General features: G+C 40.2%; 1 protein-coding gene across 1 annotated transcript in view; it reads left to right on the top strand.

Moving 5' to 3' along the window:
- The window catches only part of CSMD1 (CUB and Sushi multiple domains 1), a 1,409,269-nt gene that overhangs the window by 512,952 nt on the left and 883,434 nt on the right, over positions 1–12,883 (top strand). Inside the window, exon 4 of the mRNA XM_057697717.1 lies at positions 1,903–2,097. Within this exon, the coding sequence (XP_057553700.1) occupies positions 1,903–2,097 (195 nt within the window). The remainder of the gene's footprint in view (positions 1–1,902; positions 2,098–12,883) is intronic.

Raw genomic sequence — 12,883 nt, 5'->3', positions numbered from 1 at the left:
TTTGTCAGTTTTTCACTATTTAAGATATTTTGATAATGTCTTAGTGAAATGGCTGATGCTTTTGTAATATATGCAGGTTTGCATTTTTGTGTTTGTTTGCAACTAGAAGTAAATGTTTTAAATCATCCTGTTATTTCAGTTTGCTTGTTGACATTGTTCACAATCAAATTTTAATAATTTTTTTCTAAATTATAAGATTGGTTGAAATCAAAATTTTCATTCTGGACAAGGAAGAAAAACACCAAAGGCATTCATATTCACATACACCGCCAACCACATCTCGTTTTCTCTCTCCACCGATGATAGAAATTCAGCCCGTGTCTCACGTCTGTCTCTGACTGTAGGATCCTTATCTCAGGCTGGCTGATGGGCATCCTGGGTCATAAACGTAAAGCAACCCTCCAAAGATAGTCATAGAGAGTTAAATTCCAAACAGTTAAAGATGCTTTTAAACAACATTTTAAAAATAGACTTTTGCCTTAGGGATAGTGAATGTGGAATTAAAAACAGAATTTCTTTTTTTATAAAAGACAGCAAAGATGATTATAGATTATTCTGAATTATTTTCTATTATGTTATCAAAAAGGTTTTTGTAGGCTGTTTTCAGAAATTATTTTCTAAAAACTAGAACTGAGCAAACTTTGACTATATAAATAGTGATTCATAAACATGTCAATAATATTAAACACCTAAATTGTAGTATTTGTTTTCTAAGTGTTTCTATATAGCTTCGTTTTTATGTATTTAAATAATATCAAAATAAAATTAATGTTGGAAATCTCTGAAATTCGCTCCCTGTTCACTGGGAAAAGTCTATTTATCTCTCAGTTTACAAACAAAGAAAAAAGAAAAACTGCTCTATATTATACATTTATACCAAGATGTACTCCCATACCAGTGCAAAAAATTGGATACAGAAATAGAGTAATTCTGTTCATTTGGAAATACTTTTTATTGGGAAGTCATTTTTTTTAAAATAGTAGGATCCTTGGTTTATTTGAATTCTTCATAATAGCAGCTAATTTACTGACGATTGTGCTAAATTTTACCAGAAATATGGAGACAGTAGGCAACAACCATCAACTTCGTCTATTCAACTTAATGGTACATTGATTAAGTTCAAAATTACGTTCTATGAGTAGGAAACAGCATCACTTCCATTAGATTTCAAGGCAGTTGAATTAGACAGAGAATCCTGTCACTGTGAAAAATGAGGAGGCCAGGAAAGACCAGAATGAAGACTGTCTCATTGAAATTCTAGTGAGACAGCACTTGCTTTGTCAAAACTGATACTAAAAACTTTGTTGTGCATCAGACACTCTAAACGCACAGAGCCTTACAGGTGGCTTGGTGGATAATAGTGGTACAATGTTTGTAAAAGTCTGATAGATTAGCAGATAAGATTTTTAAGTTGTTCTTTAATTCAGTTGTTTATGCATCAAACATTGACTGCTGTGCGTCCGGCAGCGCTGGCCCTGGAGGAATAAGGAAAGCTATGGCATGGGTGTTCACGCATGCTGTATTTCTGTTATCATTTCTCGGATATCTGTATTCTGCTGTACTATCTGATTTCTAACTGGAGGACTCTAGGATCTCATAATTAGAAAAATAATCTCCACGTCATTTAGAACACTGAACCTAAGCTGAACTGTGTTTTCCCCTCTTAACAAAATCTTATTTATACTTTTTAAATATTTATTTACAAAACTACCAAATTACAGATTTCATAAAACACGAATCCATTTCTGTGTTTAATTTTTAGATGAAATTAAGATAGTTTTTGTGCTGGATTTGCTAACTTTAGCCGTTCAAAAGTGGCCCATGTTTTGTGATATAAACTGGTCTCCGTAGAAAATCTTCCTTTCACGTATATTTCTTTCTCCTCTTCACTTCTCTCAATAGTTTTACCCAGCCACACATGTGGAAATCCCGGAGAAATACTGAAAGGCGTTCTCCACGGAACGAGATTCAACATTGGAGACAAGATCCGGTACAGCTGTCTGTCTGGCTACATCTTGGAAGGCCACGCCATCCTGACCTGCATAGTCAGCCCTGGGAACGGAGCATCCTGGGACTTCCCAGCCCCGTTCTGCAGAGGTAGGTGCTGCACGGGGAGGTGTGTGATGAGCTCCCACCTACGCTAAGCAAATGACTTTGGAGTTGACATTGGAAAAGTTTCCAGTTAAGGAAAGCAAGACACATCACGCTGGGTGTGTGCCCCACGGCGGCTCATCCTGTTCCCTAAAGCAGTATCATACGTTACCTAAGAAGTCGCGGCTGCACCCTATGAAGTCAGTAACAAATTTAGATATGTTCCTTAAACATCCAGATATGTCTTCATCCTGATTCTCAGACTCTGTGGACTTCTGCATCTTTTTATCACTTATTGTCATAGCATTCTAAGATTTAATACACACGTTTATGGCCTTCTTGCTTTGAAGTTTCCTTTTTTATCTTATTTTCATTAAAAATGCAGACACCCCTTGATAATTAAATTACACTGTTTGAAGACTCTCTCAACACTCCCGGGCTTCGGAGAGAGGCCGTACAGGAGTGCGCTAGTCCGTGTTCCTCGTCACCATTTGTTGCAAGATTAGAATCAGGTTTCTGGAAGCCTTGTGACTTGTAGGCTTTTCTGTGACGGTGTTCTCCTGATCGAGTAACTTTAGGAAAGAACATACTGTGACTCTTGGGTTTTGACTTTTCCTAAGAAAACATTCACCTTATGGTTTCAAATGTAAAAGTGTAGCTTACATTTATTGAGGTCATAATGTAATTCAGAAAGTGTGCTGAGTGCTTTCCCTGAATCACGTCACTGAATTCTCAGAGAACCCCCCTGAAGTAATAAATAGTCATGCTCATTTAACACGGAAAGAAACACAATTTTAATTTTCAAAAGGTTCCAGAAGAGCATATGATGAGTTAGGACTCAAACCCATGTCTGACTTTTTTTTAATTGAAATATAGTTGATTTACAATATTGTGTTAGTTTCAGGTGTACAGCAAAGTGATTTGGTTCTATACACACACACACACACACACACACACACGCACATCTATATTCTTTTTTTCAGTTATTTTCCATTGTAGTTTATTATGAGAACCCCTGTCCAACTTTTTATCCGTGTATGTAACCAGGCAAATTCACAGCCTTAGCTTAAGTCATCATATCAAAATGTGTTGTTTTCATCAGGATGTTTATATCGTAGTCTATGCTGTTTAATGAGTGCTTTATTGTTTTCATTTTCTCTGTTAAATGTTTAGCCTCATGAGATCTCCCCAGTGCTAGTTGTCCTAGTGATGGCGTGTTGGTACTGCTGCTACTACTGCAGCCACTGGTACTAGCAGTACGGCTACTACCACTGCCGTCACGGCGGCTGCTGAGCAGTACACGCTGATCGCTTATGGTGAGGCAGGCATTACTTTCTCTCGTGTGATCTCCACAGTAGGTGTTTTATTAAAGGACTGTTTTAAACGTGAGGCATCCGAGGCTTACGTGGGAAGCATGACTTGTTCAGGGTGTTCCAGCTGGTAGCGGTCGGAGTTCAGATCCACCGTGTTCAATCACCCCTGTGTCCCAGAGAAGTTCCTGTTCTGAATCTTTTCTGCTGCACACGTCCACTGTTCTTCCTGAGATGCTCTCGTCCTTGCATGTTCCTCGGGCCTGTTATCTCTCTTCTTTTTTTTCTTAATGCTGTTAATGATTTTCCATCTTCTGTTGTCAAAAGGGCAGTGTCCTTGAAATCTAGGTCTGTGTTTCTTCCCTTGCCTCTTCACCAGTTACCCTCAACTAAGGGATCCTGTTTAAGGATGCTGTCACTTGGATATCCTACATATATCCTTTTTTCCCTATTTCTACTGCTGTGTCTCTGATAGTCCCATTTACTCTGTGGAAACATTGGAGTCACTCTCTCCATTTTCCCCTGCTTGTCCCTTTCTTTCTTTCAAACTGTCTTTCGCATCTTCCCATTCCCGCTCCAGCTGTGCTGTTCAGTTCTCTTTTCTTTCTCACCAAGACCAGCTTCACGTCGGTGAAATGAGCCCCACGTCTAGAATCTCAGCCTCCACCCTGCATCCTCTCCTTAGGCCCACACCTAACACACACATTGTCAGCATCACCTGTCCTCTCTCACCCAAACCGCTTCAGTGACTCGACAAGAATTAAGTGCAAGCCCTTCAGAACGCTGCCCCGGTGCTCCATCACCTTATCTTAACTGCCTGTCCGCTTTCACCTGTTAGTGTTCCCAGACACGGGTGTTATGCTTTTGTCTCCAACACGCGATGCTCTACTTGGGCTGACTCCCCAAAAGCCACCGGTGTGCGTCTCCCAGGTGCTGTATTCCTCACGCCAAGCTGTGAGCTCAGCACCCCCTCCACGGTGGGAGTGTTGACACCAGAAATCAGCCAACACCACCTGAAGAGTCCTTGCCAGCTCCCCACTCCCGCCTCACTCCACACTGCCACTCATTTTTTCCTGGTGTGAAGTGTTTCCTTTCATCTCCCTTAGAGCCATAAATCTTACTTAGTTGTCACTTTCACCCTGAAGTCCACATTGTAATCACTTTTTTAAGCCATTGCAACCCCCTTTTAAACTGCTTTAAGAAAACTCAAGTCCTTTTGTCTTTAGCATTCATTTTGCTGCTATTTTATATTTAACCTTATGTCTTAGTGTTTCTTCAACTAGTTTGTAGCCCCCCAGGAGACGGTTTACAGCCATAGAAACTTGGTGACTTGTGTCCTTGATTCCTCTAAAGCTTAAAATTCAGCCTAATCCGTAGCTGTTTACTGCGAATGCTGTGCTGAACCCCCCATTCAGACCTTCGGTAGAGGGAGAGAAATATGCTGAGCATCAGATGAGGACCTCTTACAAAGGCAGGTGTTAACAGCAGCTGTGCCAGTTTCTGTTTTGCTCATACCTCCCCAAGCATTCCCTTCTTACTTGAAGGGTCTTTACTAATTTCACAGTTACAAGATTATAAAGTCAAAGTTGATGTAACAGTCAGCTCATCATCTTTCCTATGTTGTCATCAGTTTATTAAATCCCAACAATACCAAGATGTTTTTGTCATGATAATTATTTTTTCTTCTGTTTTATAGATTATCAAATTTATTATTTGTTTCAGTGCTTGGGATAGTGAGATTTCAAAGGGCATTAAATTTGATATAATTATTTTATGAAAGATCTGAAAGATAACACAGTCATTGATTTTGGATAACTGGACCATAAAGGAAAAAAATCAATGATCTAATTCTTATAAATGTGTACATGTGGCATATCTAGAAGAAAGAGATTAATTTCAGCAACACGGACTTAGACAGTTTTACAAAAATGAAATGAGTACATTTTCTGCTTCCCCAACATCCTAGTTATTTTGTTCCAGGAATTGCTTGAGGAGACTTCTTAATAGTGCTGCTAACAGTAACAGCACTGAATCTCTTTGCAATGACCTATTGGTAGTGTTGAAAAATGTACATTTTAACTCCAAGTGGCAGCATTTAACCTGAACAATGACACTTAAATATGTGTATCCTTTCTGGAGTCACGTGGTACTCTTTAAAGTGAAACGATATTACCATGTATTTAATAAAGTCAATGCGTAATGAAGTGGGAGGTCAGCCAGATGTACTTAAAAGTGATCCCCTTAAACAGGAGACCAGCATCAGACTGACTTCTTTCAAGGAGGAGAGTTTAGATTGTCTCCTTCCCTTGGTGTGATGTTTTCGCCTTCCTCATTTATCCTTGAGTTTTCACCTAAATGTCTGTATCTTCCATCTCCCTTCATTACTGTGCACTGTTCCTGTTGTCCCTTCTGGTCTTTACAAAGACATACTGTTTCTGTATGTGCAGGTGTGGTGTATATTTAGGGGAGAAACATAAAAGGGGAGAAAAAATTAGATATATTCAACGACACACGCTCTCAACTCAGATTTAAATATCTTCTTAATATATGTTTCCCCCACTCTATTATTAAATGACAAAGACTCTAATGTCAGGGTCCAGGAATTATCATAAATGACTTTGAGCTCCAGGATCCTGGAAGGCCGTAGCATATGAAATCCAAAAGAGAAGGTATTCTCCTTGGATGGAAAGTTCGAATAGTGGGTCCTAGTCTCCAGATTTATGATAAGGTTGTACGAGAAGACAGAAAGGAAGTAGGTCAGGAGCTGCATTTGGAAAATGCTTCTTTGTAAGAAACCTACCGTCTGATGTGGAGAAATCTGCAGGGAGAAGTAGTCGTGTCTTCACATTTGTCTACCAGTTAGGTGAGGGAGTTGCCCTTCCTTCAGTCATCTCCTTTTGGCCCCTTCAGTGACCATTTCTACTCCAGCTCTCCAACCTGGGGTCTCATTTTTGAAAGACTCGTGTGATCTTACATCAACTGCCTTATTCTACGTATATAATCACATAGGAAGTGTATAGGCGGCTGGAGACATGAGCTGTCCCTGGTCCCGGAAAAAGCGAGGCTCCCTTATGCTCTGGAAAGACAATAGGACCGTTGCACTTGGCATGTGCCACCGGAGCTGAGCAGCTCTAAGCAAACACTGGTCTCCTCCAGCCAGAGACCCATGCTCGCTCTTCCCTGAGCATCACTTCTGGTGTGCCTGAATTCGTTCCGTGACAGAGCACTTTGTATGTGCACAGTATGCTTCAGAAACTAATTTTTAGCAGCTCTTACAGAGCTGAGATCCCTGAAGTCGTAGCTTTGGACATTCCCATTTGCAAGCTGTCCTAAATAACTTATTTTTATATATTCCACACTTCACAGATTAGCCTGTATTAACTTTATGTGCAATACTCATATGAACTAACATAGAAGGGTATCTAAAAACCATATGTATGCAATATCAGTTCGTGAATATGCTGAAACCTGTAAATGCATGGTCCTGGTTGTACCTCAAATCACCTTGAGATGCATACAGGGAAATAATAGTAGTCTTGTAATAAGGGTAAGGAAATAAAATTTCAATTGCATTGACATATGTTGTAAACTTATGACTTGGACTTTGTAACAAGACAGCTGTCCTGATTTTATCATCCTGCTTTTACTAAATTTGATTAAGTAGCATTTGCACATGATTTAAAAATTTAATAATACTGAAGGGATTCCAGTGAAAAAGAACATCTTGTTGAAGCACCCATACTCTTATGCTGTAGACGTTTCAATACCATTTTTGTCATTATTATTTTATATATGCTTATACTGTTCTTTTTTGCTGTATCAATTTAAAATTTTTTAAATTGACATCTTGCAATGAGTATTACTGTAATTTTATCACTCCATTTACCGCGTCTTATTTCTTCCAATTTAATTTAGATTTCTGAATGTTATCTTCATGAATCTGAATAATACATTTGACCATTTACACCTTATTTCTTTAATTTCTGGTAGCATCTTTTGCCTCTCCACCGTATAGGGTGTGACTGTCATTGCCCCTACTCTTTCCAGTGTATCTTCTGGTCCTTTCCTGCCTCTGTATTCTCTCAGCTGTAATAGCACTTTTGCAATATTAAAGTTGTGAACATGTGCATTTTATTCTGTAATCATAATTAAGTTCTTCTTAACTTGTCTGACCGTTGAATAGCAGTAAACAGCATTCATGTTATTATAACTGTATATATGTTGTTCCGGTATCACCATCCCTATGCCTCTCAAAGAGAGTTCAGATCAGATGAGTTTTTTCTTAACCTCAGTTATTCATAATAATTCCATAATTACTTTTTTTTTCACATTTGGACCAAGACTTTCTTGTTCTGCTTGTTTAGTTAATGTAATGTTAACAGGTTCAAATGTTACTATTGTTTGCTCGTGTTAAACCCCAAATGAGTATTTCCGACTGGTGGTTGGTTCTGATCTTATTGGTGATTTGAGAACTTTCATGTCTGACTTTCAGGCAAGGTTGCCTGCCTTGTCTCCATCTGTTGGCAGAGGGAGGGAAGAGCCTGGGGTTGTTACCAGCAGGCTTCCCACACGTACACTGCACTCGTTAGACTCAGTCATGTGGATGTACTTAACTGCAATGGACGCTAGAAAGAAAGGGAAGAAGAAAAAAGCAGGTTGGGTAAATGGCTGGTCTATTCTGTGACTGCCTTCTATTTGTCCTAAATTTTTGAATTATTTTTTACTTTCCCTTCTTGATTTATAAAACTTACGTTTCATCTCAGTAATCCAGATATCTTCTACTTTATACTTATTTGAATTATTGCTGGGAGTGAACTCTCTTCTTCTTGAAGGTCACTGACTTACTTAACTGACTTAAACTACATTGTGTTGCATTTGGTGTACACTTGTCTTCCGTGGCTCCTGAAGTCTCAGTTGTCACCACCTGCAGCAGCATATTGTGCCTTCGTCCCCTTGTCCGTACCCCTTTTGCCCTCATTTCCCAAACTCATCAGCTCCCTCACCTTGTACTCTCAGAGGATTCGGCACTGGCTTCTAGGTCTGTTATAAAGCAGTACTTTTGACACTTCCTTCACTGTTCCACTCAGTGTGTTCACTGTTTTCTAAATCCTGTCTTGTTTTCTCTTTGATTCATCTCAAATAGTTTCCTGGGAAAGGTTGCTTTGGAGGAGACCCTTTAAGGTTTACTCTACCTGAAAATAGTCCCTGTCTGCATTTGTACTGGTGGATAGTTTAGCTGAGTATAAAATTATACATGGAAACCATTTCCTCCCAGAGTTGTTAAAGCATCATTTCATTATTTTAAGCATATTATTGGCTTCTGCTTGAAAAAAAAAATAGTCCAAGCTAGAAAAATAATGTTTTCCAGGCATATGTCAAAAAAGAGAAAAAAGAAAAAAACAAGTCTTTAAGAAAGCATCCAGAAATGAAACATTATTTGAGGGAGGATACTGTATTCATAATCTTTTGTGGTAGAGGGGTGACACACAGCATGGGGAAAAGCCAAAGGTGTTCAGAATGAGCTAGGTTATATAGCCCAGAGCATCCTTGTTCTGGGTGACGGAGCTGGTGGGGGCAGTGACAGTCCTCATTCAGGCGGGGGCTCAGGGCTGTTCACCTGCCACATGCTTAACCAAGAGAAACTCCCATTCCTCAGGACTTACATCAGTGCTGTTCGCTAGAAATAGAATGCAGTCCACAAGTGGGAGCCAACTATGTAATTAAAACTTCCTGATAACCGCGTTAAGTAAAAAGAAACAGGTGCATTTAATTTTAATAATGCATTTTATTAACCCACTATACTCCAAATATGACCATTTTAACACGTAATCAGTATGAAATGTTAATGAGGTAGTTTGCACTTTTTTCCATACTAGTCTTCGAAACCTGGCATGTGTTTTACAGTTACAGCAGTTCTCAAGGTGAAAGAGCCACACTTCAGGCTCTCATTAGCTGTGTATGCTAGTGTCTGCTATTTCAGACAGCTCAGACTTAGCAAGCAGAAGAATTTTAGTATTCTTTTCCCCTTCCACAGCAGTTGTTGATATGTGCAGAGTCCTGGTGCTGTGAGTGCCTTTCACTTTCACTTATGATGTAGGGCTCAGTATACAGTTGCAGTTTTATGATAAGGACTCATAAGAAAATGGGGCTGAAATACACAAATCTGTGCCATTGTCTGATTGGAATTCTCCCCTGTAACTTCTCAGCAATTGCTGAAACAGATTTGAGCTGAATAGTGTCGGAAAGAAGTCTGTTTTTACAGTTACTTTTAGGCAGAAGATAAGGGTGAGCCTAGCTCTTCATTAATCCAGAAAGATTTCTCAAAAGGAACCTCATTTCAGATACTGTCTTACTTTGGGGAGGAATGACATTGGGAGCTAATGAATGAAGATGATGGGGAACTTTGAAGAAGTGGCCGATTAGCTAGTGGAGTAAGCAAAGGACTGAAAACAGCTTTGTGTGTGAGTGGCTCAAAATGGATAAAAGAATAAAAATAAGAGTGATTCTAGGGAGAGAATAAACCAGATTCTGGGACCTAGCAGTTATGATCTGTGTTACTGTAAGTACATCAGGTTCCTCTCTCACACTTCTTTTCCATCTGTAAGCTACTGCATACACTGCACTAAGATGTTCACACAGCACCCTAGCTCCAGAGACGACATACCCAATTTCTACACAGGCATGTCAATGGAAAAGCAAATATTTTAAAAAGATGATATTCTCAGTGTTAGTATGAGGATTAAATGAAACGACAGATGCAAAACATCCTGCAACGTCTTTAACACGTAAAGCAGGTGAATGAAGCACAGGTGATATAGCATGATGTTTATGGGCTGTGCAATGTTATTTTCTCTCCCTGTTCTCAATTTTCCCACCTGTGTAATAGGACCTGTCTCACAGGTCTGCTGTAGAGGTTAAATGAGATAATCCAGGTGAAATCCTTAAAGCACTCGACACAGTGAAATTCTGTACGTATTAGCTGTTTTAATTACTGTTTCCACCTTCTCCCCCCAGTCTTGAAAGCAAATTCACATTTTAGATTTAAGTGATTAGACACAAATGGCAGAAAAATTGAAAGTAAATTCATATAATCATTGTAGGATCTCAGTACTAGTAGCTCTTAAACAGTTTTTGTGTATTATTGAAATTCTTTGGGGAAAAAAACCCTACCAGGCTGATTTAAGAAAAGAAACTGAATAAATAGAGACACACAAAGAGCCAGTTAAATGCCCACTGAAGGGTGAGTCCGAGTCAGGACAGGTCATTGTGTTTTACGTGTCACTACTTGGACTGCAGTAATAAGAAAAAATCACACATGCAACATGCATGTAGATACAAATATGCACATAAATAGCATGATGGTAACGAAAATATAGATTTGGCAATAGTCAGATGGAGATTATTTCTAGATTCCTTTTTCTTAAGGGAGTAATCAATCAAGTTCAAAGTATTTTTAATAAGAAACACACGGAGGAGCATCTGTTATCAAATGATCGACATTTCAGCTTGGTCACTGAAATTGTCGATTTTTAAGAACAAGATGTGATGATAACAACAGGTAAACCTGTAGCAACGAGCAAGTGTCAGGGGTCATTTACGTGCTTTACACACGTTCTCGCGTTTAACTTTTGCAGTAACCGCACTGGTTTTGTATTATCATCGGTCCTGTTTTTCAGGCAGAGAGGCTTGAGGTGAGTTTTCTGAGGTCATGCAGTAGTAGGTGGGAGGCGCAGAACCTGGACCTGGTATCTTATGCCACTGGGCCCTGTGATGCCCTGACCATTCCCTTTTAACTTATGAGGAAAAAAATAGGTTCCTTTAAAGAAGAAACTTACATTTTCATTGGGGAACAGATATTTGAAGTTGGATTAAACAAACGTTTTCTTGTTGAGGAATTGGTACTTGAGCCCTGAGAAATCCGAGAAGGGGCAGGGAGAACACAGCTTGTCTGGGGAGGTCCTGCGTCTGGGAATGAGGCGTGTGACGTGGTATTCTCCCGGGGAGATGGGAGTGGCGGGCTCCAGCACCCTCCTGTTTCCCCGCCTGCTCCTCGTGCAATGCAGCTGAAGGTGTCTGGCAGACCTGCTGGCCCTTCAGAGATGATGAACCTAAAAAGAGGAATATAAAGGCAGTAAGATGCCAGCAGGGAAGACTGACTGCCAATCTCAGTGTTTTCTGTGGATGCCCGTGGTTCAGAGCAAGCGCCAGCTAAAACTGCTTTCTGTGGACTTGACGGGAGTGACCACCAGCCACAGCCTCAGGGCTTTCAAATGAAAAACATGATGTGTAAACTCAACTCAAGAGAGCCTTAAGCCCAAAGAGGGCTGTTTGGCTGTAGGATCTTTCTCATATTTTATTTTAAAGGTTAAATATGATGTGCTACAGCTGTTTCTGTATAGAATAAGTCAGTCTTGGAGAAAAGGAGGCAAGCAGGGGTCCGTTTTCCCAAGTCAGATAGTTACCCTTCTCTGGGGAGAGGCTCTCTCCGCGTTAAGGTGGTCCTCTTGCGCTGTCACAGCCCTAAATCCTTCCCAACCCCAATCTGTCCTCCCAGAAATTCTCATTTGGGGGCAGAAAGGTGAGGCCTGAAGGATGCTGCTGGGGTCTGGGGTCTGGGCTCCATGCACCTGCAGGTTAGTGGCTCCAGGCAAAGTGGACTTAGGAGGCACTTGAGGCAAGACGCAAACTGTCTGAGACGTGGTTGGCCGATAACCCTTCTTTATTTTCCATTTTTAGCCAACAGAATCTTTTTGCCCACTGTGAATTACTCAAGAAGGAGAGCCATGGGGAAGTAGAAATAGCGTGGCTAAGCGTTCTGTTTAGACCAGATCTCTGCGGCAGGCGTCGTGTTATGATCTTGGCATACATTAGTTTATATTATCTTGTCCAAAGGTGCTCAAGGTTAATATTAGTACCAACAGTTTGCAGATAAGGAATCTAATTCTTTGAGCTGTGAGGGATCCTGTCCAGGGCTACAGAGACAGCAGGCAGTGAAGCCAGGCCTCACTTTGTGCCTGCTGCAGGGGAAGTTGAGGAGAGGTGTTTTTTACTTCTGTTCTGTCGAAAAGCATGATCTGCAGACCACTGAAAAATAACCATAAATGACCTATCATCCGGGACGAAAGCTGCTTACGCACCAAGACGCTAACCTTGTTTATCTCTGTCTCAATACATGCATTTAAGGTAAATATTCACCTGAACGTATCAGAACACAGTGTCACTATTACATCATAGTTTTAAAGAGTATAGGATGTGGCAGCTGTTTTGCCTTTTTTAAAGAGTTGACAGATTTTATCCATTTCAGGACAGTTGTGTTTCCTCGGAAGAATGAGAGTTAGCAAGCAAAGATGCCACCGAATATAGTTCCGGGAGCAGTCTCAGCCATACCTTTGGTAAAACATGCTAAATAACGGGTGTCCCTGTTTCATTTAGAGCTGCCTAGAGCTGCAAATTTCTTTAATTGATAAGCCTTGCATAATGTC

The sequence above is a fragment of the Hippopotamus amphibius genome, chromosome 10 (genome assembly GCF_030028045.1).
Source record: "Hippopotamus amphibius kiboko isolate mHipAmp2 chromosome 10, mHipAmp2.hap2, whole genome shotgun sequence".
NCBI lineage: Eukaryota > Metazoa > Chordata > Mammalia > Artiodactyla > Hippopotamidae > Hippopotamus > Hippopotamus amphibius.
Note: the sequence above shows the minus strand (reverse complement) of the source record. Positions and strands in the feature narration are given on the sequence as shown.